General features: G+C 45.4%; 1 protein-coding gene across 3 annotated transcripts in view; it reads right to left on the bottom strand.

Annotated features, from left to right (window-relative positions):
- The window catches only part of SH3PXD2A (SH3 and PX domains 2A), a 243,018-nt gene that overhangs the window by 179,371 nt on the left and 51,061 nt on the right, over positions 1–12,586 (bottom strand). For all 3 annotated transcript variants that reach the window (XM_060641592.3, XM_060641590.3, XM_060641591.3), the window contains exon 2: positions 8,751–8,831. In XM_060641592.3, coding sequence (XP_060497575.3) covers positions 8,751–8,831 — 81 coding nt within the window. The remainder of the gene's footprint in view (positions 1–8,750; positions 8,832–12,586) is intronic.

Raw genomic sequence — 12,586 nt, 5'->3', positions numbered from 1 at the left:
CAGTACAAGAAGAGATTAGTTTTCCAAGCATACCTACAGCATGATGAGTATCCTGCAACTCTGGGCTGTTGCAGAGAGTCAGATAAACTCCCCTCCTCTATTTGTATCCAGCTGGAAAGTTCTCCTGATGGCAGGTTCCAGCAGAGCCCAAGCTCTCTCTTCTTATTTCCCTTTACACATAGAAGATGTGTGAGGCTGTCTCCCACCATCCCCCACCCACCATGACTCTGCCCCAAGGCCACCACCTCTCCCCTCCACCTCTCTTCGTCTGCTCTAGACCTGTGAGGCCTCCGTGCACATGATTATTCCTAAAACCACAGGGTTAGGGAAACTGCACAAGAAGGGGGCACTGGCAGGGTACCAAGTAACCCCAGGGCTCCAACCCAGTGGTAGGTAAACAGCTTTCTATCCTGAGCTGGCCTCCAGGTAACATTTCCCCAGGCCCTCCTCTCCCAACATTCCCCAGGGAACAGATACCCCCAGCACTCCCCTAACCCCACCCCTGCAAACAGCACAGCCTGCCAGAAGAGAAATCAAGAGAGAGAGGAAGCTGGAGTTCACCCTCAGGCCACAGGGGCAAGATGAAAGGCAGTAGTTAAGGCAGGAGCCAACTCCCGGAGGGGAGGGAAGCCAGCCATAGAATTCCCAAAGGCTACTGGAATCCCCACAGGGTTCCCCTGGAATCCCCCGGTGCTCCATCAGGGATCCAAAAGATGCGTCTTTCCAAGAGCAAGGAAAAACAGTGACCAATAATTACTTGTTTTCCTAATAGTGTTGCTGGGAGAGAAAGAGCGTTGGTAATCACTCTTTGGAGGTGAAAAGCTTTATCTAGGAAATGCTTAACACTGCCACCTGACTCTCCTGTCTGGAGGCAGGCTGCACCACGTGGTGAGAGTGGAGCCTGTATCGGTGGGGCACAGGAAGAGACATCTGCCTGCAGATGGGATGGGCATCTCTACCTATTCTCTCTCAGAGTTATGTTTCTGAGGGTCTAACTAGTGAGCTTTCAGCTTCCCCATCCAGAGTCTCAATGCTCGTGGCTAGTGTATGGGTGTTCTTTACACGGATTACCTCATTTCATTCTTAGTATTACCCCATGAGGCAGGTATTTTTGTTATCCCCATTATACAGATGAGAAAACCGGGGTGCAGAGAGGTTAAAGAACTCACCAAAGGTTATATACTAACAGTATATCGCTAACAATGAGGGCTGGAGCTGGTCTTGGACCCCAGTCAGCCTGGCCCTGGAGTACCTGCCCATAATCCTTGCACCCACAACCATGCAGCCCTTAGTGTGTTTGGTGGTGACAAGGACCACCACCCAGTACTTCTTGCCCCAATACACAGTTTGTGTGTTTTGAGCAATGTTTGAATACAAGATTCCGGTTTGATAAGATAATTTGGACATGTCCCTGGGGTTTGATGTAATGGGTTCTAACCAGTTCCATTCCATAGGGATGATTTAGAAGGATGGTTCAGGAAATATGACATAATGTGATTTTAATAATTATTGTCATTTTCCTTCTCTTGGTAGATAAGCTCTTAGTGTCTATTTTTTTTTAACTTGTGTGTTTTCTATCACGTTATAGTATAATGACCACGAGAGACATATTTTATTTTAGACTTCCCACTTTTCCCAATCCTCCCATAGGTATCCTTTTAATTATTAAATATTAACGTCGTAAATAATACATGAATACATTCTTTTTTTATATAAAGTAAAACATTACAAATAAGGCTAAGTTTCCCCTTTGACCAAGATCCTCTTCTCATTGATGCCCCAACCCTCTTCCAGAGATAACTTTATTATCAATTTGGAGTGCATCCTTCCAGATCTTTAAAAAATATTTATATACTTAGGCTGTATATGTACTTGCAAAAGTTATGTCTTGCTGTTGCTTTTGCATAATTGCTATCATACTGTACTGTTTGAAATCTGCAGTGGTCATTCATTAACATTTCTTGGTTATTCATCCATAGAACTGAGATCAATCTCATTTGTTTTGACTGTTGTACAACATGGTATGAGAATACCACAGTTTACTTAGCAGCCCTCTGCGCCATGTTTCCCACTGTCACCACGGCAAACAACGTGAGGCTCTCTGAGCCTTCCTGGGACTGGGGACTGACATCAGTCATGGCCGATGTTCTCCTCTGTCCAGGGTGTGTGAGCAATCACAATGACCCACAGCTCACCGCACAGCTGGGACTTGTACTGCCATGCCAGGCAATGGAAGTCTGTAATCCTTGGAATGAAACTGTTCTTAGAACTTGGTGTGTTATCTCCCCAGGCTTGGGCCGCCTTGCCTTTAGTGTAGGGTCAATGATCTCAAACAACACAGAGCTTGCCTTGATGATTAAAAGACAGAGCCCGCAGGAGAGACACTTCCTCCCTCCCCTTTCCTATCCTCAGCTTGGTTCCTGGCACACATCAGGACCACCTTACTTTGACCTCGGCAGAGGCCTGCTCTGAACATCAAACCAAACTAAAGCAAAACTATAAGCTACACTAAACTAAGCTGAACTAAACAAAACCTAAACCAAACTATAAATCTAATAAATAGAAAGATGAACACAGATGTTTACCTGCAAAGTGAGGGACCTGGAATAGAATTCTCATTCTAAAAATGCAGTGATCCAATAATGCACCACAAATGACCTCAGAACAAGCCCCCCCCCCCCCCCGCCCCCAACACACGTTCCAAGTCCAGTAATGAATGATTTGGGGATTATAGTTTTGTTTGCTCAACATTAGCCTGGCTATTTGAAAGCTAGAAAGTGAGTGTGACCCTGGGTGGGGTAAGTGGGTGGAAAGTCTAGAGAGATGAATAAGGAAGAGAGATTAAAGCTCTTCAAAACACGTTAAATCCACTAGAGCAAATGAGCATACCTAAAGAACCTTCTTACCTCCATCTTCCAAGCAGTGTGGGGGAAGCCTAAGGGCCTCTCCGGTCTCTCATCAAATATTGACCCTCTGCACTCACTGGCCGGAGTTCAGACTAAAGGACCAGCAGCAGCACGGAGCCAATGTTTGCAGAGCAATTACTGTTGCCCACCGTCTTGTAGGTCAGATTGTGAAACAACCTTCGGTGGAGCCGGGGCTTCAGAGAGTCTTCCGGTCCTTCCTCGGTGGGGGGGATACTTAACAGTGAAGGAGTTGTGCAAGGAACTTTACAGAGGCTGGAAGTGTGATCCAGTGCCAATGAGAAGGCAACTTAAGAGCATCTGTGGCCCTTTACTGTCCTCCTTCTCCCCTTAGCTGCACCTCCAAGTAATCCAAGCCCTTTAGAGCCAAACAGGCCTCAACATCAGGCCTTGTCCCAGACAGCTCCCTCTGGGACAGGTCCCTTTTCCTGGGCAGATAGGCTGAGTGGCAGATTATTTTTAGAAGAAATCAATTTCTACTTGGAGACCAAGAGCCTCTCTTCTCCCTACTCCCAACTTAACATCTGAAATGCCCTTAGAAGCCCTCTCTAGCAACTGACGTGGTTTCCAGAAGTGTTTGGAATAGCTGTTGAATTGAATTGCTCTATTGATCGAGCAAATCATGGTAGAACATAGTCTCCTTCTTCCTGCCGGGGCCCTAAAGATTTTAGAAGGCAGCTGAGGAGGGGCTGGGAGGGTGGCAGAGCCCTCTGGGGTAGGCAGAAAACCCAGTCAAGCCTGTTGTGTGCCCCAGATGGTCTAAAACAGCACATTCCAAAAGACACTTCTGTCACGATAGAAATTCTCTGTATCTGCTCAATATGTAGCCACTAGCCACTGTGACTATTGAACACTTAGAATATAAGCAAGTATGGGGCACCTGGTGGCTCAGTTGGTTAAGCATGAGACTCTTGATTTTGGCTCAGGTCATGATTTCAAAGGGTGGGCTCTGTGCTCACCAGGGAGCCTGCTTGAGATTCATTTTCATTCCCTCTCTCTGTCTCTCTTTCTCACTCTCTCTGCCCCTTGCCCTCTCACACATGCATGCATGCTTGCTTTCTCTCTCTCTCAAAATTAAATAAACTTTATATAAAAGAAGAATATAGCAAGTATGACCAATAAAGTAAATCTAATTTGATTCTTAAAAATGAATTAAACAAAAGGCGTCTGGGTGGCTCAGTTGGTTGACTATCCGACTTCGGCTCAGGTCATGATCTCATGGTTCATGAGCTGGAGCCCCACGTCTGGCTCTGTGCTGACAGAACCTGCTTCGGCTTCTGTGTCTCCCTCTCTCTCTGCCCCTCCCCTACTTGTGCCCTTTCTCTCTCTCTCTCTCTCTCAAAAATAAATGTTAAAAAAAATGTAAAAATTAATTAAATTTAATTTCAAACTTTTTAATTAATTTAAATGTAAATGTAAATAGCCATGTGTGGCTAGTGGCTACCACAGTGAACAGCACAGGTGAAGGGCTCCATACCCGGTGCTTCCCGGGGGCAGGAAGAGGGGCCACATTCAGTGCACAGCCCCTGGTGGGTGGAGGCAGAACCACTGGGGCTGAAGGCTGAAGGCAGAAGATATGAGGAGAGGAGAGGGTTTGGGGCAGAGTAGAGGGTCTTATCCTGATACCCTTGGAAGGATATCAGGGGGGTATGAATGACCAAAAAAGGTCATTAGAATTATATATGTACATTCATGCCTTTGTCTGGGGAGAAGGTCTTTGTCTTTCATTAGAAGCAGAAAAAATCTCTGATCTCCAAAATAAGATAAAATAACTCCTTGATCTGTCAGTTTCCACTTACTTCTTCAGGGATGCCTGCTTTGATCCCAGAGTATGTTTCCCTGTAGTATCTCTATGGTACTTCTCTTTGTAGCATTTGAAATAGTATGAAATTATATATATATATAATATATATATACACATTTATATATATATTTATAAAATATATATATTTATTTTGCTTTTGCTCATCAATAAATCCCCAGAGCCCAGCATACTTCCTGGGACATAGAAGATAGGCACTTAGATTGGATAGATTAGATGGATGGATGATGGATGGATGGATGGATGATGGACAGATGGATAGGAGGCAGGCATGTTTAATGAATAAACAAATTAACAAAGAAATTAGAGACATACTTTACCCCGATAACTATAATTTTCAAAAAACAACCAAATACCCCCAAATTGTTGTGGGGGTATGGGGCTATATCACTTGAGGCTGCCGTCCCAATCAAACCACACAGGTTTTGTTCCCTCCTCCCAAGAGGAGTGCTCTTTCCTTTCTCTCCATCCATAACATGCTGCTTGTCCCTCAATCAAGTGTTTATTTCATTTCCAGTAGACTTCACTGCCTAAAAGTCTACTTTCCCCACCAGACTTCTGGAAGGAAGGGACCTTGTCCTTCTCAACTTAGCATTCCTCAGCTTGTGCCACTTCCATCCTAAAGAAGTGCAAATATGTAGGAGGGCGTAGCACAGGCCCATCCACTCTTACCCTGAGCCAGCCTGGCTTATTCACCTTTATTCTTCCTTCCTCACCATTTACAGTCAGGGTAAGGCTGCTAGATTAAGCAAGTGAAAACATAGGACACACAACAACATGTGAATTTCAGATAAACAATGAATTGCTTTTTTAGTATAAGTATATCCCATGCAATATTTGGGACACACTTACAGTGAAAAAAAAGTATTGTTCCTCTGAAATTCAAAATTAACTGGAGGAGTGCCTGGGTGGCTCAGTTGGTTGAGCGTCTGACTTCAGCTCAGGTCATGATCTCGCGGTCTGTAAGTTTGAGCCCCGTGTCGCATTGGGCTCTGTGCTGACAGCTCAGAGCCTGGAGCCTGCTTCAGATTCTGTGTCTCCCTCTCTCTCTGCTCCCTACCCCACTCATGCTCTGTCTCTCTCTTCCTGTCAAAAGTAAATAAACATTAAAGGGGCGCCTGGGTGGCTCAGTCGGTTGAGCATCTGACTTCGGCTCAGGTCATGATCTCGCAGTCTGTGAGTTCGAGACCCACATCAGGCTCTGTGCCAACAGCTCAGAGCCTGGAGCCTGCTTTGGATTCTGTGTCTCCCTCTCTCTCTGCCCCTCCTCCACTCATGCTCTGTCTTTCTCTCTCTGTTAAAAATAAATAAACATTAAAACATTAAAAAAAAAAACATTAAAAAAAATTAACTGGACATCTCATATTTTATCTGGTGACCCTACTCCAGGGCCTCAAGGGTAGCAGACAGCCTGTAAGTAAGGCATATGGGTGGTGTGGGGGACAGAGGTGAATGTGGATGGAGATAAATGACCAGCCCAGTATAGTCCTATAGTCCTAAGGCTTCAGGTAAGTGTAGAATGGGCAGTTACCAGGTTATCTGTAGACTCTCGTCCACAATGCCACGAATGAGCCAGCTCCCCCATGCTCCACCAGAGGACTCCTCATTAATGCCACGGGTCACATGAAAGAGACACTGTCTCTCTCCAAGCACAAGTCGTTTGGCTCCTGTGTCCCCCCGCCTGCCTCCTGCTCAGGGCTGCTTGTCCCGGTGTGTGCCTGAGATAGTCTATTCCCAAGGATAGATTTGCTCATTTAAGCCTCACAACAACCCTACTGGGTGGGTACTATTCAAATCTACATTCCACAGATGGGAAAGAGAACCTAGAAAAGTTGAGGAATGTTTCCAGAGCTACAAGGTGGTGGAGCCAGTAAACAGTCCTAGGCAATGTGTCCCCAGTGCCTAAGCTTGAAGCCACTCTCACTAGAAAGCCCAATTGCGAGGGCACCAGTGACTAGAGATGGAGTTAGCATTACCATTTTTCTTCCTCTACAGGAGTCGCCATATTAAAATCAGCGACCCTGATAAATAAGAAAGGCTTTCCAAAATGAATGCCACTAAAAGTCATGTTATGAGTTCTGTAAAATGGGCTCATAAAGATGTTATGCTTGGCTCAAAGGTTAAATTCCGAAGGACCCTTTCCAAACTGTATCTCCAAGGCAGTGATGACCCACATGGACAGGCCTGGCCATGCTCACGTCTAGAGCCAGTGCATCACACAAGCTGACCCATGCTGTGCGTCCCCTCCCAACACACAGGAAATAAGCCCTCCAGGCAAGGAAGAAGTAGGGGGAGTAGCATTCCTTTCTTGTGAGGTTCTGTAACTGGGAGGGGATGGGGGCACAGAACAGAAGGGTGGGGGAAGAAAAGCTCTGATTTGAGAGTTTCCGTTGGCTCTGAGACTCCCTCTGGCTCATCAATGAGTCCTTTCAGGGTTCCCTCTCCCCAACTAACTTATCATTTCCTGTCCCGCACACTACATCCATTGATGGGGTATCAGCAAATCCCACCAATTTATACCAGAAGGACCCAAGGAGACTGGACAGCAATGGGGGAGGTGAGGAGAAGAAGAGGCAGGAAAGTAAGGAGTGGTTTTCCATCCCATATTATCGGATTAAGACAGGATTTACTGTAATACAGGAAGCTGGCTCACCTTTGACTCATCTCATTGGTAGAGTGATAAGGACAATGGGATAAAGTCAGGTACTTAAGAGCAAACATGCAGGCCTGGCCTCTCCAAGGTGACTCACCACCAAAGCCTGCAAATGAACGAGTAGAGCCTGGTTGTGAGGACCAGAAGTAGGTGTCTCTTCTTTGTGTTTTTATTGGCCTACACCAGGCTTATAGCCCTAAGGAAGAATCTAGAAACTCTCAGTTTTCCCTTCCTGGTATTGGAAGGGTTGCTGTTCAACTCACACTAATTCTGCCTTGTCTGGTGCCTGACTCTGTTACAGAGGCATAGGCCCCCTAGTGGTCACATCTGTGCTACGTGACCTTCTACTCCGGGCCACTCTGATTGGTCCAGAGAGGGCACGTGACCAAAATCAGGCCAATCCGAGTCTTCCCTGGGATTTTTCAACTTGAAATAGTCAGAGACAGTCTCTCAGGTGTTGGGAACTACAAGATATGAAATTCGGGAGTTGTTGACAGCCAAGTTCCTCAGAAATCTGAGGGCAGTGCCCAGAGAGAAGCAGAGAGCAGACAGACAGAAAGCAGCTGTAGTTTTGGGTGTTCTTGGAGCCCACTGCCTCACTCCCCTCTTTACCACCTGGCCAACTACACAACCTTCTGTGCTATGGTATACCCTTCCAAACAAATCTCCTTTTAGTGTGAGCCAGTAGGAGTGTAAAACTACCACTTGTAATTCAAAAAGGCCTCACCAAATTAGGTAGCATCAAGGGAGGTGTCTGCAGTGGAGCTGTGGGATCCTTAGTACCATCCCCCTGTGCAGACATCCCTGTGTATATTAGAGAGTCACACACATCATACACATGTACAAACATGGCAGCAAGAGCCTTATTCGGCTAGCCAGACACAGTGGTATGCCCAGTTTGTGTCTGTAGTTCAAGAAACTGCTTATTTTCTGTTTCTGTCTCTCCCGTGTGTTTGCTTTTCTCTGCCTGCAAAGATGTGGTGGCTTGTGTCTCACCCTGGATGTTTATAGACACATGTCTGCTCATGCACAGAGCACCCACGGCCATCCTCCTGCCTCTCCACCCTGGTTTCCTAACCCCCAGGCAAAGGAGGGTGACAAAGCTTGACTGTTAAGACCATCAGATGAAGCCAACAAATACCTGTGTCTGCCTGTGACATTCAAGACTGAGCCAAGCTCAGCTAGACAGGTGAGGTTCCCTCATTTGTCCCTCTGTTCTGACCTGGATGCTGACCCTGAGAGTTCTGACAGGGGTTCTCCGGCTGAGTAAGGACATGACAGAGGCCAGCCCAGCAGAGACTTAGGCCACGGTGGGTGGAACTGGGTACCATCCGAACTCAGACCAACTCACCTGCAGGTCAAAGAACTTGCTGTACCTCCGGTAGATGGTCTGGGATGTGGAGTCGGACCAGGTCACGTTGATGATGTACACCTGTAGAGAAAAGGTAAGCACAAATGAGCCAGTGACTAAGGCTGAGCTTCAAGCTGTACCAGGCATCATTTAACATGACTGTGGGTGCACCATGGCCAGGACCATTCTTCTCATCTCTGTCCCCAAGGCCTAGCGCAGTGTCAGGTACCACACAGATGTCACACATGTTTATTTAAATACACACACACACACACACGCACACACACACCTAGAAAGATATCCAATAAACTGCTAAGGATGATTATCTTAGGAGAGTAGGATTACAAGTGGTTTTAATTTCCTTCATTTCATTTGTATGTATTTTATAAAACAAACACAAAATTGGAGTTGTCAAAAATGTCCACTGGTTCTCAAACTTTACAGTGAATCAGATTCTGTAAGAGGCCTTTCTAAATTGCAGATGCTGGGGCCCCACTCTCTGAAATTCTGCATAAGTAGACCAGGGGTTTCAGGACTCAAGCAACTACATTTTAATTTTTTTAAGGCTTTATTTTTATAGAGCAGTTTTAGGTTCATAGCAAAATTGAGCAGAAAGTACACAGAGTTCCCATATACTCCCTGCTCTCTCCCACCACTTGAGTGGTACATTTGTTAAAATTGGACATCTATACTTTTTTTCCCCCAAGATTGTATTTAAATTCAAGTTAGTTAACATATAGGGTAATATTTCAGGAGTAGACTTTAGTGATTCATCACTTACATATAACACCCAGTGCTCATCCCAACAAATGCCATCCTTAATGCCCATCACGCATTTAGCTCATCCCCCCCACCAACTCCCCTCCAGCAACCCTGTTTGTTCTCTATCATTAAGAGTGTTTATGGTTTGCCTCTCTCTCTTTTTTTTATCTTACTTTATTTTTCTGTCCCTTTCCCTACACATTTTTTCTGTTTCTTAAATTCCACATATGAATGAAATCATATGATATTTTCTCTGACTGGCTTATTTGGCTTAGCATGATACACTCTAGTTCCATCCATGCTGCAAATGGCAAGATTTCATTCTTTTTCATCACTGAGTAATATTCCATTGTATAATCTTCTTTATCCGTTCATCAGTCAATGGACATTTTGGCTCTTTCCATAATTTGGCTATTATTGATAGTGTTGCTATAAACACTGGGGTGCATATGCCCCTTTGAATCAGCATTCCTGTCTCCTTCAGATAAATACCTAGTAGTGCAATTGCCGGGTCATAGGGTAGTTCTCTTTTTAACTTTTTGAGGAACCTCCACACCATTTTCCGGAGTGGCTGCACCAGTTTGCATTCCTATCAGCAGTGCAAAAGGGTTCCCCTTTCTCCACATCCTCGCCAACATCTATTGTGTCCCGAGTTGTTAATTTTAGCCATTCTGACAGGTGTGAGGTGATATCTCATTGTGGTTTTGATTTGTATTTCCCTGATGATGAGTGAGGTTGAGCATTTTTTCATGTGTCTGCTGGCCATTTGTATGTCTTCTTTGGAGAAATGTCTGTTCATGACTTCTGTCCATTTCTTAACTGGATTATTTATTTTTGGGGTGTTGAGTTTGATAAGTTCTTTATAGATTTTGGACATTAGCCCTTAATCCAATATGTCATTTGCAAATACCTTCTCCCATTCTGTACGTTGCCCTTTAGTTTTGTTGACTGTTTCCTTCGCTGTGCAGAAGTTTTTTTATATTGATGAGGTCCCAATAGTTCATTTTTGCTTTTGTCTCCTGGCACCTGTACTTTTAACAAACCACTTCTGCTGTAGTTGATTCTCAAAACCCACCCTGAAAAGCACTTCAGGTGACCATAAGCAATTCAGAGATGTGCAATTCATCCCAGTATTCCTACGCCTTAACTCAGGGCCAGGCACAGACCAGAGTGGGTGCTCAGAAAACGTTTTGCTGCATTGGAGCACCTGAATGGCTCAGTCGGTTGAGCGTCTGACTTCAGCTCAGGTCATGTTCTCACGGTTAGTGAGTTTGAGCCCCACGTCAGGCTTTGTGCAGACACCTCAGAGCCTGGAACCTGCTTTGGATTCTGTGTCTCCCTCTCTCTCTGTCTCTCCCCCATTCACACTCTGTCTCTGTCTCTCTCAAAAATAAACATTAAAAAAAAATAAGAAAATATTTTGCTGCACTGAACAATCAAACCGCCCTCTGGATGAGAGGCAGATTTGCAGGAGAAATGTCAGTGCACGTAAGATTTTTAAACTTGTCGGAAATGAAGGCGTTTCAGGACCCTATTCCTAATGTCTTCCCCACTTCCCAATGCTCAGTTAGGCTCTCCAAGGCTGCTGCCCCAGGCCACTCTAGAAGGCCTACTGGCCCAAGAGATGGGCAGGCCTCCTGGCTGGAGAAAGAGAAAGTCCCCTGCCACATAATCTGGCCTACTGTCCCTACCATTTCTGTCCCTTTTACTGAACCCACACCAAAGACACACCCTCCTGAGGGAGGCCTCAGTGAGAGGCAGAGTCCCTTCACCCCCTCAGGACTAGTCTGCTGAACTTCCCCTCTAGTGCCTGCTATGACCTCTCTTGGGTTAAGGGCCAGCACGGACACAGTGAGCAAAGGACACAGTGAGACATCTACACAGCACGGACACAGTGAGCAAAGGACACAGTGAGACATCTACCTTGCTTCCTCCCTCAGAGGAGACTGAGCAGCTGTGTCCACAGCTGTGGGTCCCTTGCCAGAGCGCCCATCAGAATCTCCTGGCAAGCTTCATAAAAATTCAGATTCTGGGTACCTGCCTAGTGATTCTGATTCAGTAGGTCTGAGGAGACTCCATCAGTGACAACAAAATGGGCAGAGAAGCCAGGGGTCTCAGCCACTATGAGAAGGAAAGAATGTTAGCAAAGAGAAGTAAAATTTAGATCCCTTGGCATCAGGGTAGATGAATTCACCAGAGGCCTGGAGCAGAGCTGTCTTAGTTTGTTTGGGCTACTATAAGAAAATACCATGGACTGAATGGCTTACACAACAAACACTTATTTCTCACAGTTCTGGAGGCTGGAAGTCCAAGATCAAGGTTCCTGGTGAGACCCACTTCCTGACTTGCACATGGTCAATTTGTTGCCGTATCCTTACACGGTGGAGAGAAGGGGCTCTAGTCTCTTTCTCTTCTTACAAAGGCCCTAATCCCACCCCTGGGACTTCATCTTCACATCCTCATCTAAACCTTATCACCTCCCAAAGGCCCCACGTCAAATATCACACTGGGGATTAGGGCTTCGATGTACAAATTTGGGAAAACACAAATGTTTGGTCCACAGCAAGGGTTTTGCACACAGGGATATGGGGCTTTATGTCTGGTACTCAGTTAACATCCAAGCAAATGAGTCCTGAATCCTCAGTCCCTTCTCCCCCGTACTGAGCTGTTACAGAGGTAGCCTTGTTCAGAGCAGGGTTCGTTCCAAAATGCACCTAAGGAGAGGGCCATAAAGTAAAGCAAATAGTGAGTGTTGCCCCTGTGACATGGAGTATTTACGACATGTTTTGTGTGATCCTGATAAGAACGAACATAAAGTGAAAGGCCATTCCTATCTTCACAAACCCAAAATAAACTATCATTTATTATTATAATAGATAGGGTTATGCTTTGCTTTATATCATATATAAACACATATCTCATATAATAAATGGTAGAAACCATTTTTAGGGAATGGTTACTTCATGCCAGCATAGCAAAACCATTGATATGCATTAGCTCATTTAATCTATGAGGTAGCTACCATTGTTATCTCCAGTTTGTACAGGAGGAAGCCAAGGTTCAGAGAAGCTACA

This window comes from Panthera onca, chromosome D2 (genome assembly GCF_046562875.1).
Source record: "Panthera onca isolate mPanOnc1 chromosome D2, mPanOnc1 haplotype 2, whole genome shotgun sequence".
NCBI lineage: Eukaryota > Metazoa > Chordata > Mammalia > Carnivora > Felidae > Panthera > Panthera onca.
This window is presented reverse-complemented; position numbering and strand designations above follow the sequence as displayed.